General features: G+C 42.3%; 2 protein-coding genes across 2 annotated transcripts in view; both read left to right on the forward strand.

Moving 5' to 3' along the window:
- The window catches only part of LOC132881434 (tripartite motif-containing protein 16-like), a 137,346-nt gene that overhangs the window by 60,838 nt on the left and 56,940 nt on the right, over positions 1 to 19,568 (forward strand). The window lies entirely within an intron of this gene.
- Positions 4,882 to 13,331, forward strand: LOC132881435 (tripartite motif-containing protein 16-like). The gene is made up of 6 exons (XM_060913890.1): positions 4,882 to 5,578; positions 10,186 to 10,281; positions 10,420 to 10,653; positions 10,758 to 10,917; positions 11,454 to 11,513; positions 11,618 to 13,331. The coding sequence occupies exons 1-6, from the start codon at positions 4,985 to 4,987 to the stop codon at positions 12,148 to 12,150; spliced, it is 1,677 nt and encodes a 558-aa protein (XP_060769873.1). The 5' UTR covers positions 4,882 to 4,984; the 3' UTR covers positions 12,151 to 13,331.

Genomic DNA, 19,568 nt, shown 5'->3' on the forward strand with positions numbered 1-19,568 from the left:
ACTCATATATGAACACATACTTCACTCTCTTAACACACACTATGTCTTTCTCTCACTCACTATAAGATACAACTCATGCACTCTCAACACACACCCTCTCTTACACACACACACACACCCACACACACACACACACACAGGGCCGCTGACAGCTTTGGCTGGGCCCGGGACAAAATGCTCTGAATGGGCCCCCCCGGGCCAACCCACACACACACCCACCTCTCTTATCCCAGTCTCTACTCACGCGATTGGGGTGCTCTTGAAGGAGCAGCGATGGACGGGGGATTTCGGGCAGGGCTGGGGGCGAACATAGTATACTGTGCGTGCGTACTGTCCAGTGTGAAAAGCAGAGAAGAACACACCGCTCGAGAAACGGCGGGATATGATTGCGGGCTAATGTGAATATTCTAAGCTTCAATCAGATATATGAAACACAATGTTATTAAGCAGTTGTGGTTATGAAATGATTTAATGCCCTGTGTGTTTGATATGGTGTTCAGTGTGACTTGCTCTCCCCTCGTTTGTAACATTAATTGCGTGCCGCGCGTGCCTTGGTTGAGGTTACTTTACGGGGCTGGAAAAAGTTGGCTGTGTCTTACCTGGCTCAGCTGCCCCACTGCCTTTGCTAGTACCTGCTGCATCAGCTGAATCTTTTTTAAAATATTTATGCAGTGAGCCCCTGAGTCTCTTGGTTTCTTCCTCTCTTTTTCTCTTTTCTTTTCTGTGCTCCTGACTTGTGCATGTTGGCAAATGGCATGCACGCTGATTGTCGAAGCGCTATGATCAAACGATGTCGTTTTTTTCCCCTTAAAAGTGGGGTATGAGATTTTGGAATAACGGTTCCCGCAAGCCATATTTTGAAAAGAAACCCGCCCGCCCTCGCCATGCTCCCACCCCCCGCGTCTCCACCCCTCCTCCCCCTTATAAAGCCTGAGAAAATAATGGGTGTCTATTGCGTTACACACCAGTAGAGCTCGTTAAGTTAGAGTGTAGAGAGCTTGGAAAAATAGCTCAAACGTTCTCATTTAAACTGTGTTTTCAGCCCCAATTTTCACTCCACACACATAATTTTCTCAAAAGTAGTAGCCACACTTGTCCTGATTCACACAATGTGTCTACCTACACGATAGGACTTGCAGTTTTTGAATGAGAAGCCTGAAAGTAAGGAGAGGACAGGCGCGCAGCCCCAAAGACTGCCATTATAAACTTGGCAGAAAAGTCACTCGTTTTTAACTCGCTCTAGTGACCTCAGTTTTTACACTACAGACAAAAAAATTACATCAGTGTGTTCAGGAAAGCCTTGTGGCGCTCATTGTGAAAGTATTTTGTGAATATCTCTTCCCATTTTCGTGTAAATCCCCGTTGTTTGGAGGGAGCGCACTGAGAAAATCCTGTGACACTCTGCTCGCAGCGCGCGGGTTGGGGGAGGGGCTGCTCGCTCTCTCTCACACACACACAGAAGGGACGGGCTGGAAGAGTCAGACCAAACCATTTTTTGCATTAGGGGTGGTAGGGGGTTCTTGACGCCTTTTTCAAAGACAATAAAGGCAAAAGATCTAGAAATCATTTATTGAATGCAAATATAGCACATTTCTCCCCCAAATCAATACATTTTGAAATGAAATAAAATAATCGCAACTTCATGAGAGCCCAGTTCTGGGCAACCCCCCATTCCTGGGCCCGGGACAACATACCCGTTTGTCCCCCCCTGTCGGCGGGCCTGCACACACACACCACTCATGCATGATGCACTACATTTCTATATTTACATGTAACGCACTCACTGGTATACACAACACTCGTGCACTCTGAACACACACACACTCACCCACACACCACCCATGTACTACATTTCTATATTCACATATAACACACACAACACTCATGCACTCTGAACATACACTCTCTCACACACACAACTTATGCACTTCATTTTTGTATTTACATGTAAGATATCTTTACACACACACACACACACACACAATTCGTATACTACAGCTCATCTATATCTACATGCAGTGCACATACTCCCCCCCACACACACACACACACCACTCATGCACTACAGCTCATCTATGTCATGTGTTCCATCAGTGTAACACTTTCACTCACTCACACACACGCACACACACACACACAAACACATTTTGTAACTCAATTCATTTAGTTTGTACAGTACTTACAATGGACAATATCACAACATGTTGTAAGTGTTTACATATGTTGTATGTATGAGTTAAGTATACAAGAATTTTCCTTTTCCTGAGCAAAGCACTCTTTATTCAAGCCTGACTAATATCCTTCCTACTTCCCAGGTGCCTGGGACAGGTGATCTTTTAGTTTTTACTTCTGCATTTTAGTCGTGATCGTTAAAATCCTGATGCTTAACTAGAGTAAACAAGTTGGATGGTTTCTTTGTTTTGCAGATGCTTTATGTTACAAAAATAAATTAATACATTCATTTCTGACCTCTTGGCTCACATGGGTTTTGTTCATGAGTTAGGCACCAGATATGCCACCAGATACATCAGAATACAGGAAATCAAATCTAGCTAATTCAAAAGTTCGTGGGGGAGGACCCCCGGAACCCCCCCCCCTCTTTATTTAGTCACAGCATGGCCACCCCCTGGATATCCTTGGCCCCCCTTTGGCCACCCCATGTAAAAAAAATCCTGGCTACGCCACTGTCAGCATCGGTCCCAGGTTTTAGCACCAGTGTGACACATCAGGGGGTTGAGAGACTAACGTGATGGAGCCAAGTTGCCTACGTACTTTTACTGCTTTATTCACTTCACTATCAGCGTTCGCTTGTCAGCTATTTTATCGCTTCCCAGTCTCACTCTGAGACACACACAGACACACAGGTACACACAAACAGCTCTGTGCTGGATCTTAAATGCATTCTCTCCCCTCTCGGCTCTTTCTCCCCTCTCCTCTTTTAAGGTATGTATACTATTTTCATTTTATTATATGTGAAAGCATCCACATCACAATATTTGTGATTTTTTAAATTTATTAGTCTTAATGAGTCATAAATTTATGAAAACAGAACAATTGTTAAATGGATGTACTGACGGATTTACTTTTAGTATGGAGGTCCTTAGATTATTAATAGATTCCTTGGAAAATGTATGCAAGTTTTGCACAGACCAGTGTACAAGCTTACACATACAGTCGTGAAAAAAAAAAAGTCCATCAAATGGAAATTAGAAACTTTTCTCAACATATTTAAACAAGCAAACATTTCACTCTTTTGATACAGTGCCTCCAGATAAAGGTGAGATACTTGAACAAAACAGCAGGAAAAATAAGCTCTTTCAATCATTTATTGAATAGAATTATCGATAGATTTATTCAATAACATATAAATAGATGTAATATTCTTCTGTGGAGAAAGTAAGTACACCCTTTGCTTCAAAATCTAGTAGTGACCCCTTTAACAGAAATAACTTTTTGAAGGTGTTTCTCCAAATTGTCCAACAGTCTCTGATATCAGATTGCTGAAATGTTTGACCTCTGTTCCATGCAAAATTCCTTCAGTTGCAAGACATTTCAGGGTTTTCTTGCATGTTCTGCCCTTTTCAAATCTCCCCACAAGATTTTAATGGGGTGCAAATCTGGGCTTTGACTAGGCAATTCCATAACCCTCCATTTTTTTCTTTTTCAGCAGTCCCTTGGTTGATTTGCTCGTGTGCTTAGGATCGTTTCCTTGTTGAAAGGTCTACCTCTGGTTCAACTTCAACTTTTGGACAGATGGCCTCACATTATCTTCAAGCACTCTTTGATGGGATTCAGAATTTATAGTTAAATCCATTAATGCACACTTCCCAGTCCCTGAGACAGTGAAGAAACACCAAACCATACCATGATGCTTCACAAATGGTATGAGGTTTTCTGCTGAAAAGCTCTTTGGTCTGTGTCACATGTGTACTCTTACTGTGGTCAAACATCTCTACTGTTGATTCAGCTGTCCAGAGCATGTGAGACCAAAAGGCCTTGTCTTTTCCTCTATGTTCATTGGCAAACTGTAGTCTTCTTTTAATGTTCCTTTTGGACAGCAAAGGCTTTTTCCTGGCATGCCTCCCATGCAGGTCAAATTTGTCCAATCTCTTTCTGATTGTAGATGTGTGCACTTTCACACCAACAGGTGCAAGAGTTACCTTGAGATCTCATCTCATCTCATTATCTCTAGCCGCTTTATCCTTCTACAGGGTCGCAGGCAAGCTGGAGCCTATCCCAGCTGACTACGGGCGAAAGGCGGGGTACACCCTGGACAAATCGCCAGGTCATCACAGGGCTGACACAAAGACAACCATTCACACTCACAGTCACACCTACGGTCAATTTAGAGTCACCAGTTAACCTAACCTGCATGTCTTTGGACTGTGGGGGAAACCGGAGCACCCGGAGGAAACCCACACGGACACGGGGAGAACATGCAAACTCCGCACAGAAAGGCCCTCGCCGGCCACGGGGCTCGAACCCGGACCTTCTTGCTGTGAGGTGACAGCGCTAACCACTACACCACCGTGCCGCCGACTTTTTTATTTATATATATATTTTCTTAAATTATGAAAATGCGGATAAAATGTCGATTTTATGTTGTTTATTGGAGTATATCATGTTTATCTACAAGCATTGTATCAAAGAGGGTGAAATATTTGCTTGTTTAATGTGTTGAGAAAAGTCAACAATTTCACAATTTCCATGGGATGTACTTATTTTTTTTTCACATGGCTGTACAGAATGTTATATTGTGCAGTTTGGAGGTTTATATTTTGCCTCAGAAAAAACTGTGTCCAAGAAATGATTAACAGAGGAACGTTCATGAACTTTGTCTTTGCGCTCCTCCTCCTCTCTCTCTCTCTCTCTCTCTCTCTCATACACACACAACCAGGAAATGACTTCGCATTTCAGAGGAAAAGAAACTTAGAGACTCTCTCTCTCTCTCTCTCTCTGTCTCGCAGTGTGTGAGTTCAGGAAAATGGCCGAGGCCAGTATTTCAGTAGATCAGGACCAGTTCCTCTGTTCAGTTTGTCTGGATCTACTGAAGGATCCAGTGACGATCCCCTGTGGTCACAGTTTCTGTAAGGTGTGTATTAATGACTGCTGGGATCAGGATGATAAGAGCGGAGTTTATTGCTGTCCTCAGTGCAGAGACACTTTCACTCCAAGGCCTGTTCTACACAGAAACAACATGCTGTCTGAAGTGGTGGAGAAACTGAAGAAGAAGACTGAAGTCCAAGCTGCTTCTCCTGCTCACTGTTACGCTGGACCTGGAGATGTGGAGTGTGATTTCTGCACCGGGAGAAAACACAAAGCCGTCAAGTCCTGCCTGATGTGTCTGGCCTCCTTTTGTGAAACTCATCGGAAACCTCACTACGAAGTTCCTTCCTGGAAAAAGCACAAGTTAGTCGAAGCTTCTGGAAATCTACAAGAGATGATCTGCTCTCAGCATGATAAAGTGCTGGAGATCTACTGTCGTACTGACCAAAGCTTCATCTGTTATCTCTGTACGATGCATGAACACAGAGGTCATGACACAGTCGCGGCTGTAGCGGAAAGAACTGAAAAACAGGTGAGAATGTTTTAGAGACACTTTCAGAACGAATTCATCCTAATTTTACTTGTCTACAATCAGATGTTTGAATCTGGTTACAAATTAATCGAAGGTTTAAAAATGTTACGACTGTTTGTTCATCAGAAAGATGTCAATGAACTAAAAGATTTTTAAAGTGTAATATAACATCATTAAAGGTAGACTGCCTTTCAGATTTTTCGAATTTAGGCCATAAATAGAATTTTCCCTGACACCCAATTATGTTTTTTTAGTGGACAAAAAGCTACTGAACTCGAATCACAGACTTCAAATTTTATTACTTTTTCTCTAAAAGAACAATTCATGAATTTAGAGCCCTGTGGCCCTAAATTCTCTGCCATTTTTTTCTTGCCTCACCGTGAGCTAAACCAAGACACTACGTCACGCATGACGTGGTGGGGTTTCCCCGTTCGCAACACATTGTGGGATACAAATTTGCAACCTGAGATAACAATAGAACATGTGACTGCGCGCTTGAAACATGGAAGACCGACTACAGTAACAGGAAGTGAGAAGAAAAGACTCTGTATTGGGAAGGAAAGGAAACGCCGGACCAAACTAATTGCGTTTAACACCTTTTGATTTAATTACAGCATTCAGTCTTTTGGGGTTCACACCTGCCATCAATTAAAATGACTCTGATTAACCCCAAATAAAGTTCAGACATTTACTCAGTTGCATCCTGCAGTAAAAGCCAGGATTCACAGACAGCTTACAAAGCATCAAAGGGATCTCATTGTTGAAAGGTATCAGTCAGGAGAAGGGGACAAAAACATTTCCACACCATTAGATATACCATGGAGCACAGTGAAGACAGTCATCAACAAGTGGAGAAAATATGGGACAACAGTCAGTGCGTTTACATGCACATCCAAATCGAGCTGCTGTCAGTAATCGAGCTAAGGGTCCCAGCAGGGGTGCCAGAGAAATCCAATCCTACATGCACACAAGGAAATCGAGCTATTGTGTGAGGTACATTGTGAACCCGAGCCACAGGTGGCGCTACACGACCCATCGTGTTGGTCCACTTCCGGTTGTCGTCATGAAGAAGAGCTATTCAAGAGTATAAACAAAGTTATCAGTTCCGTTTTCACAAGAAGACTGTTTGTATGTACGAACAGAAGTGTTCCTAATAAAATGGCCACTAAGTTGAAGTTGATCTGTAATGGTGAACATATTAACTGTTAGCCTGCTAACATGCTAATAACTTACCAACTAATTGGAAATGGGTGCGTACATGCCCAGACACAAGTGTTCCTAATAAAGTGGCAGCTAAGGTGAAGTGTCATGCCGACCGAGGCTGTTGTGTTTCCCGCTTGTGGTCTCATCACTCGTCACTTCCGGAAGGGGCAGTGCTGAAGTAAGTAGCTCGACAGGGTTTACATGCACTAAGTAGCTCGGCTACAATCGCATAATCTAGGTCGCGTAGCTCGATTATGAAAAATCCAGGTCGGTTCAATTTCAGCCGAGCTAAGGTGTTTCCATGGCATTTAGAACTTCGATTTCAGTAGAGCTACGGCAGAAATTCAATTTTCTCTATGTGCATGTAAACGCACTGAATGACAATACCGAGAACTGGACGTCACTCCAAAATTGATGAAAAGACAAGATGAAAACTGGTCAGGGAGGCTGCCAAGAGGCCTACAGCAACACTGAAGGAGCTGCAGGAATTTCTGGCAAGTACTGGCTGTGTACTACATGTGACAACAATCTCCTCATCTCATCACATTATCTGTAGCCACTTTATCCTGTTCTACAGGGTCGCAGGCAAGCTGGAGCCTATCCCAGCTGACTACGGGCGAGAGGCGGGGTACACCCTGGACAAGTCGCCAGGTCATCACAGGGCTGACACATAGACACAGACAACCATTCACACCTGTGGTCAATTTAGAGTCACCAGTTAACCTAACCTGCATGTCTTTGGACTGTGGGGGAAACCGGAGCACCCGGAGGAAATCCACGCGGACACAGGGAGAACATGCAAACCCCACACAGAAAGGCCCTCGCCGGCCACGGGGCTCGAACCCGGACCTTCTTGCTGTGAGGCGACAGCGCTAACCACTACACCACCGTGCCGCCACAACAATCTCCTATATTCTCCATATGTCTGGACTGTGAGGTAGGGTCAAAGAAAAACATCCAGGCCCGGCTAAATTTTGCAAAATATATACATCAACTCTCTCAAAAGCATGTGGGAAAATGTGTTATGGTTTGATGAAACCAAGGTTGAACTTTTTGGCCAAAATTCCAAAAGGTATGTTTGGCACAAAAACAACACTGCGCATCACCAAAAGAACACCATACCCACGGTGAAGCATGGTGGTGGCAGCATCATGTATTGGGGTTGTTTTTCTTCAGCTGGAACAGGGGCTTTAGTCAAGGGGGAGGGAATTATGAACAGTTCAAAATATCAGTGAATTTTGGCCCAAAACCTTCAGGTGTCTGCTAAAAAGCTGAAGATGAATTTCATCTTTCAGCATGACAATGACCCCAAAAAAGTTTTGGAACGGCCCAGCCAGAGCCCAGACCTAAATCCAATTGAAAATCTGTGGGGTGACCTGAAGAGGGCTGTGCACAAGAGACGCCCTCGCAATCTGACAGATCTGGAGCGCTTTTGCAAGGAAGAGTGGACAAATATTGCCAAGTCTAGATGTGGCAGGCTGATAGACTCCGACCCAAAAAGACTGAATGCTGTAATTAAATCAAAAGGTGCTTCAAGAAAGTATTAGTTTAAGGGTGTGCACACTTATGCAACCAACTTATTGTATGTGATTTATTTTATGTTTTTCCCCCCTAACAGATTTGTTTGTTTTTCTATTGAATTGTCCAGGTTATAGGTCACATTAAAGGGGGGAAAGTTTTGAAATGATTTATCGTGGTCTCATTTTTTTTAGATCAGAAAAACCTATCATTTCAACGGGGTGTGTGGACTTTTTATATCTCTATCCTATCACTCCTTCAATCAAACTTTAGGGATTTTTTTTCTCTCCTCGGGATCATGTCTGAAACGGGTGGGTTATACAGGAAATTCACGAGGTTATACTAAAGTCGAGTTTAGGAAAGTCTATTAGTGGCATTACAAAGATAGTGGAGGGTTCGTATTCCCAAAACTATTACTTCTGATCACTATGCTTGGCAAAAACATTAGCAAACACAAAAATCAAAAAGATGAACGTAATGGCTTCATGATATAGTGGACACTGAAACAGGCAGGCGGGATCAATGTCACGTTCATTTATTTTTTAAACTGTCTCTTAACACAAAACACGCTTTTCAGCAGTTTCAAAATAAATTGTGTGTCACAGTACCGATGTGATTTCAGCCAGGGGAAGAGATCCTCACTGCACACACACACACACACACACACAGCACAGGCCTCACTCTCCATTCACAACCAGTGCTTGACCACACCGCCACTGCCACAGTGAAAAACAACCGTATACCGTCTTGCTCAGTGAAATACAGTGCACAGTATGATAGTGAATCGAGAGGTTGTTCACCAGAAGTTGTGCAATATAGGTGTATCGTCTAATTACACACATTTTCACTCAGCGGTCTTCACCATCGCAATGATAAAAAAAGGACCTTCTATGAAAACTATGTAATGCACAGTTATAATATTTACATTGTGAAATCAACACATAATTTTCGTTATGTCTAACGAATATTGGCTAGAATACGCTCAATGAAAAACGAGCTTCAACAAGATGAGTGACCAGGCTCAAGTTCGCCTCAAAAAGATACATATTTGGGCTAATTGCAGCCTGTTATTCACTAATTATAATATTTACGACAGGGAGAAACAGATGAACCAGCATTTGATGTGTAGGATCCATTGGCGCCGTCATATTTTCTGTCACAACTTGAGCACTGAACTAGCAATGTGAATGTTATGATTAGCTCCTCGTCTCACAGGAAAATGACGTAACTGGTTCAGTGCCCAGTCAATGAAAACCTGCGCATAGGCACAGCGGACAACTTCTATCTGCTTGACTGCACGAAGCGCGCGATTTCATGCACATTATTTGCTTTAATCCCCTCAAATTAAATAACTTCCCAGCCACAGAATGGCCTGGTATTTTTCTGAGATATTACAGAAATAAACATGAATCACAATGACCAAATTTCAGAGGGAACTAAATTTCACTGATTTTATGAAATCAAAAGTCTGTCTTGCTTTAAGAGAATGTTTAATGTATTGTTGCTCAGAGGGCAAATCTTGGGTGTGGCACCATCATCCAGACTTTTACAGCTTAAGCATGTGCACACAAGTCACAACTATTAAACACACACACAGTACACACTCGCTTTACAGAACAGCTCGAGACACTGCTGTGTAAAATGTGATAAACTCATTAACAGTTAAACCTCCTGAATGATGCAGCAAAAAACATCCACCTTCCAGTCAGGAGATGATGAGTTTAAATCCCATCGATGCTCTACGCCAGCATAACTGGGCCAGATCTCTCCTCTGTCAATTAGAACAACATTAGCCGTGTGGGTGTGAGCTCATGTATATAGAAGGAGCAGATGCAGGAGGAAGTGGAGGAAAAATAACAAACCTCTAAACAGCTAAATGTTCACAGAGTGAGTTAAAGGAGGAGCAGATGAAATCCCAGCAGAGAATCCAGGAGAAGCAGAAGAAGGTGCAGGAGCTGAAACAGGCTGTGAACACTATAAAGGTGAGCAGTGAGCAGAGACAGAGCTGCTCCTAGAAACACACACAACATGGACAACGAGTCATTTACAGTCCCAGTAAGAGAGGGAATGATAGATGAGCTTTAAATCTTGTGTGTGTGTGTGTGTGTGTGTCCTAACAGCGCAGTGCACAGACAGCAGTGGAGGACAGTGAGAGGATCTTTACTGAGCTGATCAGCTCCATGGAGAAAAAGCGCTGGGAGGTGACGGAGCTGATCAGAGATCAGGAGAAGGCTGAACTGAGTCGAGCTGAACGACTCCTGGAGCAACTGGAGCAGGAGATTGCTGATCTTCAGAGGAGAGTAACTGAGCTGGAGCAGCTTTCACACACACACGATCACATCCATTTCCTCCAGGTGACACACACACACACACACACACACACACCAGTCTGTATAATCCCATGAATATTTCTCCACCTTTCTCCTTCTCCATGATGTTTGTTTCTTTCTCTCTGTAGAGTTTCCAGTCTCTCTGTGTCTCTTCTGGACGTGAGGACTCACCCAGCATCACTGTCAATCAACATCTCTCATTTGATGGAGTGAGGAAATCTCTCTCTGATCTGAAAAAGAGACTCGAGGAATTCTGCCAGGAGGAATTCATCAAAATCCCTGAACATGGTGAGAGAAATCGTCCTGCTGGGAAATCTTTACTTTCTCTGCAGCACAGTAAAGAGAGACATCAAATTTCCCCAAAACACACAGAAATGATTTCAGATGATGACGTGAACTTCCTGTTATTGCTGCTCTCGACTGGAAAGATGATTTTATACACTTACACTTTTTATTCAGGTCTTAATAGTGTCAAAGCTTCTGTTTTGTTTTCAGTGATTGTACTATTAATAAAGTATAGAGGACACACACACATTTATTCACACATTCCTCCAAAGAGAGAGAGAGAGAGTTCATAAGTCATATGAATGACATTTATTCTGTAGTCATTCGTTACCAAAGCAGCTCTCTGCTCGTGCTCATGTTATTAATCACGTTTATTTCTGCATCGTTCAAAAATCTCATTTAAATCCCACACCTAGAGAATGTGTTTTCTAAAATAAAACGCTGATTAAACATCAGGCACAAATTGTATCACTTTAAACTGTTTCCGTCTTTTACAGAACCTGATTTTTCATCTCCATTGTGTTTCTGTGTCTCCACAGCTGCAGCAGTTCAGATGATTTTACCCTCAGAACCAAAGTGCAGAGAAGATTTTCTGCACTGTACGTGTAAAACACACACACACACACACACACAGTGTCTCACTCTCCACATAAATCTATGCTGTGATTAATATCTAACATGTTCACATTTCTCATGTGTTTAGATTTCTGTGATCTGACTCTGGATCCCAACACAGTAAATTATCACCTCATTCTGTCTGAGAAGAACAGAGTGGTGACGCTCAGTGAGAGAAAGCAGCCGTACTCTGATCATCCAGAGAGATTTGACTCCTTCAATCAGGTGTTGTGTAAGGAGAGAGTGTGTGGACGCTGTTACTGGGAGGTGGAGTGGAGCAGTGAGGGATGTGTGTTCATATCAGTCTCATATAAAGACATCAGAAGGAAAGGACCGGGTAATGAGTGTTGGTTTGGACTCAACAATCAGTCCTGGAGTCTGCAGTGTTCTTCTTCTTCTCTCTTTTTCTGGCACAACAACATTCAGACTGATCTCAGAGTTCCATCCCCCTCCAGAATAGGAGTGTATGTGGATCACAGTGCAGGAACTCTGTCCTTCTACAGCGTCTCTGACACGATGAAGCTCCTCCACAGAGTCCACACCACATTCACTCAGCCTCTATACGCTGGGTTCAATTTACCTTACTGTGGATCAGCTGTGAGATTGTGTGATCCAAAATAAAATATTAAATGATTTGACGTTTTTAAAATTAAGATGAACAGCTTTACTTTTATATAGAGAGTTTAAGTCCAATAAAGATGGAACATGAGGAAAGTCTTTTACAGACCCTCCAGGATTTCGCGATGTTGCGATTTGCAACTTCAACGCAAATTCAACCAATCCCCGCGAATTCAGGGCGGGGCTGCAATTATATCCAATCACCGCAACTTTCCCACAAATTTGACCAATCGTTGGCGTCGTCTTGAGGTGACGTCGACAAACTACCTTCCGCCTTACTTCCGTGTTTCCGTTCAGGAGAAGCAGCATGTGCGCAGTGTTGCCAGATTGGGCGGTTGTAAGTGTCTTTTGGTGGATTTTGAACATATTTTGGGTGGAAAACGTCAGCAACGCTGTGTGAGTCAGTGTTTATATAGGCTTAAATTCTGTTACTGAAAGTGTGTTATGTTTACAGTGAAGGACTGGGTGCACTTTATTTTTTTTTAACTTAATACAAGAAATTAATGGATGCCAACATTTTTGCCAAAATGGTATTTTATTTTCCATTGTTTAGGCAGCTTCAGCATCATACTGTGAGATTCTGTTCAAATGTTTTTTTTTTCTTCTATGAAGCCTGAGCCATTTATTTTATTAGTTTATAATTATTGTTCTTTTTTTTTTGAGGTTCTCTGCACTTTAACTTTTGAACCAACAAGTGCATTTGGATAAGTAAAGCCTATTTTTCTGCATTTTTGTAGTCCTGGTAACCTTTACCAATATAAAAGTTGTTTATAGGACCATTTCTCAGTGTCTTGGTTTTTTTAATCAATAGTTTTTCAGTAATAACTTTAATATTTAACATATCACTCAATTTTAATCACAAAAACAGAAAATGGCAACAATTTCTCGCAACTTTCACTTCCTCCCGCAATGTAATCGCCACAAAAGCCTAAAAAACACCGCAACTTTCATCGCAATTTTTTGGAAAACCCCCCACAACATCAGACATTTTAGCCTGCAACAATCGCAAAAAAGGCCCGCGAAATCCTGGGAGGACTGCTTTTAGATTTTCTAATATTTATTTATAATATGAGATCTTCATTTCTCTGTCTTTTAGGAGATTTAATATTATAATTGTGACCATAATATAAAAATAATTATCAGAACTTAAAAAAAAAAAATCTGCATTATCATAACTGCTATAATTGCTGGCACGTTATTTTTTTAAATATTCAAATGATATTTTCCAGCTTTACAGTTTTATTAATATTAGATTAATGATCATTGTATCACTTTGACAAACTTATCATAATGTAATCTCAGAGGAAATGAAAATGAATCGCAGTAATGTGTTGTTCTTCTGTCTGTATCTCATTATATTATCTGTCTACTGACTGTCTCAATTATAGCAATACATCAAGTGTATAATATTATTAAATTATTAACATTTCCTCAAATATTTCTCAGTGAATGTTTTTTTTCTTCCTATAAATCACCAGGGTTGATAATGTACGTAGCGAACAAACTAAGAATTTATTAAAATGTTAGCATAACAGCTAAAAGATTAGCATCGTGAAAGGATTTTCTGTTTTGTTAAGTTCACTAATTATTAATCTTCCACATGAATCATTAAGTCTGTCCTTGTCCTGTATATTCAGTCACAATTTCCTGTAAACATCTTGTGATAAACTGTGAATCTGTTGTTGGAGGACTGGAATATAATTATTCTGCCCTTGTTAGTTGTTGTGGACTTGGCAGATCGCGAACAGAGTTCAATAGACCAGTTCACACGCATCACCACGCAGGGGTCAAAGGTCAAGGCCTCATCGGAGATGAAAACATGGTGGCAAACAAGCCAAACCTTAGCAAATAGGCCTTATGGAAGAAGGCAGAATTGCAGAGGCATATGAGAGAACGGGGATTGCCAACTACCATGGGGGTAGAAGAGTTAAGGGCGCTTGCATATGCCACAGATATTTTGAAAATCCAGCCTGTACCGTCCAAGGAAGACGAAGAAAAATCGAGGTATGTACCCGGCGATACTGCCACGTCCACTGCAGTTTTTGACAGGTCAACGACTCATAGTTATAGTTCTATATCTGACACGGAGAAATAATACAAGTCGTGCTGCCTACCAGATTACAGTCGTCTGTTTTATTGTATCAGTACTAGTATCACTTACTATACTCATCGGTCATAGATTAGTCCAATTAATGTTAATGCGCCAAATCCATTCTTTCCGTGCATCAGGATTCTGCCTTTCAGTAGGAAAGGTGAACAGCAAGAAAGGTGGAGGGCATGTGCAGGCGCCAACATTGTGCTTAAATCCTAAAATTACATCATATAAATGTGAGAAAGCTAGATTGGATAGATACTGAAATAAACAAGATCTACTAGATCAATTAAACGCACAGATGCAAGGGGTTGGCTAATGATGCCTTTGAATAAGGGTGCCCAGCGACAGGAAGTGATCGCATTCATGATAATACTCACTACAGACAATGATTATTGGCGAGAGTGAAAATCAAGGCGGGTCCATGAACATGAATCTGACAGCTGACACGGTCGGGATATAAACAAACTTTTGCGTTAAACTGTGTGCTCGGATTCACATAATTTTTTCTGTATACACTCACTTAAATGTACACTACAGTCTTCTCGCATCCACTGTTCAAGCAGTCGACGTCCATTGTGGCAATCGACAACACAACAGTGTCCCCACAGCGAGCCTGTAGCCTCCGCCATTGTTGACGTGCTCTACTTCCGCTCGTTTATGAGGCCTTAACCTTTGACCTTTCCCACAACTCCTTGCGTGTTGCCATGTTTGTGAACTCGTCTATAGAGGATGTGCAGTCACGTGACCCGCACGTGTGTACTCCGCCATATTGGACGGCATCAGGATTGTTTACCTTGCGCGAGCGTAATGGATCCAGGGAGTAATCCCCAAGAAAATTCGGAAAATACCCCATCTACATCGCGCGATAACTTGTCTAAGTTTGTTCAGCATCTTGAAGGTGACGTGAGGCAGCGTTACGTGGAAAAGTGTTCCAGGTTGGGGATTGCAGAACCGGACAACTTGCCGCAATCCTTGTTCAGGGGAATTCGGAGCTGCGGTGCCGGCGATTTGCCCGATCTGGCCTACCACGACATTTACAATTGTCTTGTTAATCGTGAATCGTGTTACACTGGCAAAGCCCTCAAAGCTTACAAGAGCCTGGAAGCTTATAAATATTTTGTTGCGGGATGGGTATCCCAACTATACCTCTGGAAGGTTCCGAAGAAGACTGTCTACTTGATAACCTCACGGGTAAATGGCATTAAGACGTTTATCATAAAGAGACTATGCAGGACGTTTTGTCGTAAGAATGTTCAAAATCTAAACTCAGTTCCAGATAATGACAGGGTTGTAAATATGTGTGTTTTTGTCTGAAAAACAGTAAATCAGAAAGCTGCGCACGTTTTCGCGGAAGCTGCGCAAATGTGCGCAGCTTTCTGATTTACTGTTTTCTTCTCATACTTACTGTATACTTCCTATGTTTCATGGACTGTAATGGCATTTGCTCATTTAGTAATTTTAATACAGAATTTACTTTGATGAAATTATTCAGACACTCCAACGCCCCCCCTAAAAAAAAAATCAGATCTGCACGATTCAGCCGTGAAAAAGGCGCATCCGCCGTATGCATCCCTGTTTAAACTCAGAGGTTAACCGACTTTAACCGGCTAATGAGGCTCGGTGGTCGGTCAAGTTTTTTTTAGTTTTCGCCATCCCTACTATGGACTGGCCTTTCAAAGGCATATATGAGCCAAAAAGATAAAACATTGTCATAGACTAGGCCAGGGTAGTAGGGCTAGGCATAGCCATTTTAAACGTTAGAGACTGTCTAGTTTCTAAGTATGCAGCTATCATTCAATCCGAAAATCAACTTAACAGATGTACTAGGAGTATTGAATTAGAAGATTACACCTACCTGATATGAAGTGTTCACTACAAATTCGGCTGGTAGAACTGGGGTATCAGTTTTCTCTTCACACAGCGGACACCCATTTTGCGCGTCTCTCCTTGTCTGCGGGGAATCTATAAAATGACAGGCCCTCCTTTTGGCCCTGTCTATTGGTACAACCAAATGCTGAACAAGATATAACCATTCTCGAAAGATCTACTCCCACACACTGGATAATTAGAATGGGTTCGTCTAAGTTCTGTGCGCGGCCTTGCCGTCCAAGATGGCAGATAAACAAACATCACGTGACCTCGTGACGTCACGTGCACGCTCTCTATAAACACCGAGTCAGCAGGGGAGTTTCTCAAATGTTTACTGTTGAATCGCTGTGAAACTGCAATATAAAAATAAAAAATGTTACATGTTGCTTGGCTTTGTTATTTAACACAATTATCATACACAGGGGTGGTCCTGGGGGTGGGCTGACCGGGCAGCCGCCCGGGGCGGCGGCACGAGTGCGGGTGCGAAAAAAAAAGGTCCCCCCCAAAAAAAACCCCCCGTAAACAAAAGAAAACAAGACGGGCGGGTGTGTGTGTGTGAACATTTTGGATGGGGAAGCCCACAGACCCTTTTCACTGACGTCACCGGAAACCGGAAGTAAACAAACCCTGCACCATATTGGAAGACCAACAAACTGGTGATCAGGGGGAAATAACAGCAGCGCGCGGAATTTAAACCCACGAGGCACTTGATTCATCATAAACCTACAATCGTAAACTTTTGTGCTGTGTTAGGGTGTTCCAACAAAGCTGATGGGAAAGGTGAAAAGAAGTCTTTCTTCTGATTTAAGTGATTCTTTTGCCAACTTGTCTACCTTCCCATTGTCCTCAACACCTGTATGTGCTGGAACCCAAGTGAACTGTAAAATGAGTTTTAGCTGAGTTATTCTGAAAATCATCTGGTGAACTTCATCTAAAAGATCCTGTCTGCACGCAGATTTCCCAGTCTGGATGCTTGTTAGGGAGGACATAGAGTCTGAACAGATAACTGTTTTATATGGCTGTATATAACTGTTCTGAAAGCTCCACAATACAGCCGGAGAGCTTTGGCCTGCACCCTGTCCAGTTCAGCTAATGTGGAACAGCTTCACTCCAAGCCCCCTGTCCACGAAAAGGAACTAATCAGCAAGTCTAAAGAGACACACAGCACAGCCAAGTCCACAATGCCCTCACTCCCTTACAGGGCCAGCACAATAATTCTCATCTCATCTCATTATCTCTAGCCGCTTTATCTTGTTCTACAGGGTCGCAGGCAAGCTGGAGCCTATCCCAGCTGACTACGGGCGAAAGGTGGGGTACACCCTGGACAAGTCGCCAGGTCATTGCAGGGCTGACACATAGACACAGACAACCATTCACACTCACATTCACACCTACGGTCAATTTAGAGTCACCAGTTAACCTAACCTGCATGTCTTTGGACTGTGGGGGAAACCAGAGCACCCGGAGGAAACCCACACGGACACGGGGAGAACATGCAAACTCCACACAGAAAGGCCCTCGCCGGCCACGGGGCTCAAACCCGGACCATCTTGCTGTGAGGCGACAGCGCTAACCACTACACCACCGTGCTGCCCAGCACAATAATTAAATGTGTTACATCAAGATGTAATGTCTATTTTCGTGTAATTATTTTTTTCTTTGTATGACTATTGGTCTAAGCTTTGCCTTCATGAACACTATTTCTTTGTACTTGTAGTTTAATAATAATATGTTCAACTTATATAGCGCCTTTCTCAAAACCCAAGGTCGCTTTACAATAATAAGCAGAAAAAAAAATGAATGACCAAAAGTGTTAAGGTGGGTTTCTTGGAGGAAAGCAATCCCTACATTAAGTTGATTTAAATGTGAAAATACTTTTTTACGCTTCACTGGATGGTTTAAGGATTTTACATTCCAACTCACAAAGGTGACCTGACAACCACCTGGTTTATTCACATTCACGTTCAGGTGTGGCCTAACCATATTCTGTTATAGGGGACATGCATTTAAAGGTATCATAATATATGATGGACTTGATTGGTTGTACTGTACACATACAAAGATAAGCTCCTCTACGAAGACATTAATGGACAAAACAGAAAAGGGAAAAAACAAAAAATAAGAGTTGGGTGCAATGTTCTCCCATCCCCAGCCACCAATGGGAATGTGGTGACTACGAAACCCCTCCCAAAAAAATCCACACATTACGTGCTTGTGAGAGGAAACGCTAGTCTCGCAGGTTGCTCTGCTCTTGTCTAAATGTAACAAGTAATTTAAACGATGAAAAAAAATAAAAAGGTGGCGCCCTTTAAACAATAGACATTTCTTGGTCACTCAATATTCTTAAATATAATTGTGAAACAGAGATGACCGAATGTGTAAATGACTAATACAGCAAATTAGATTCTAAACTGCGGTGATCAGCAATAGCAAGTGATCCTGTTTACACTAGTCTCCCGAGCACAATCCTTACCTTACACTGTTCCGCTTTCACCATAAACTTACTCACCAAATGAAGATTATGGAGAAAATAAAAATAAAAGGCGGGGAAAACAGTTCGCAAAGTATGCCGTGAGTATTAAGTCTCTTCCATAGCACAGTGAGACAGAACTCTCTTTAGAGGATGTTTGCCTTCACATAAGCCATAGCTTCGGTCACATCATGAAACTGTCTCTCAGTCCCGTTGTGTGTAATCCGGAGCCGGGCTGGATGAAGTATTCCATAACGGATGCCGTCCTGTCCTCGAAGCAGTCTCCGGACATCGTTAAATGCCGATCTCGCATGGGCGACACTCGGTGGATAGTCAGGGAAGATGGAGATGGTGGATCCGTTGTACTGCAGTGGACCAGCCTCCCTGGTCCGGCGGAGAACTTCGACGCAGTCTTGATAGTAATGCAGCTTTGCTATTATGGCTCGGGGTTTGCCATCTGATCTCTTTGGTTGGAGAGCTCGGTGAGATCTGTCAATCAGCACTTCTTTATCCATTTTCAGAGTCTCTCTAATCAACTTTGAATCAGAGACTGGAGAGCTTAAGCCAGGCTCCTCTGCCACATTCAGTATACAAATGTTTGATCTTCGCATCCTCCCTTCCAAGTACAGAAGACAAGACTTCTTCACAGTGCTGTAGCTGTCATCGCATTTCAAAAATATTGTGAATTTTATTTTTTGTACTTTATTACAAGAGCTGGCATCATGAATGTATGGAGATGGATCAAATAAAAAATGGATGTAATTAAGGATGAACTTTTAGTATCAAGGTCAGTTATTCTGATTGTTAATAGATGCCTTGGAAAAAGTTTGTGAGTTTTGCAGAGAGTAGAGTACAAGTGTACACGTATACACACAGGATAGAATCTTATATTGTGCAGTCTGGAGGTTTTCATTTTGCCTCAGAAAAACTGTGTCCAAGAAATGGTTAACAGAGGAACATTCATGAACTCTGTCTTTGTGCTCCTCC

This window comes from Neoarius graeffei, chromosome 2 (assembly GCF_027579695.1).
Source record: "Neoarius graeffei isolate fNeoGra1 chromosome 2, fNeoGra1.pri, whole genome shotgun sequence".
NCBI classification, from domain to species: Eukaryota; Metazoa; Chordata; class Actinopteri; order Siluriformes; family Ariidae; genus Neoarius; species Neoarius graeffei.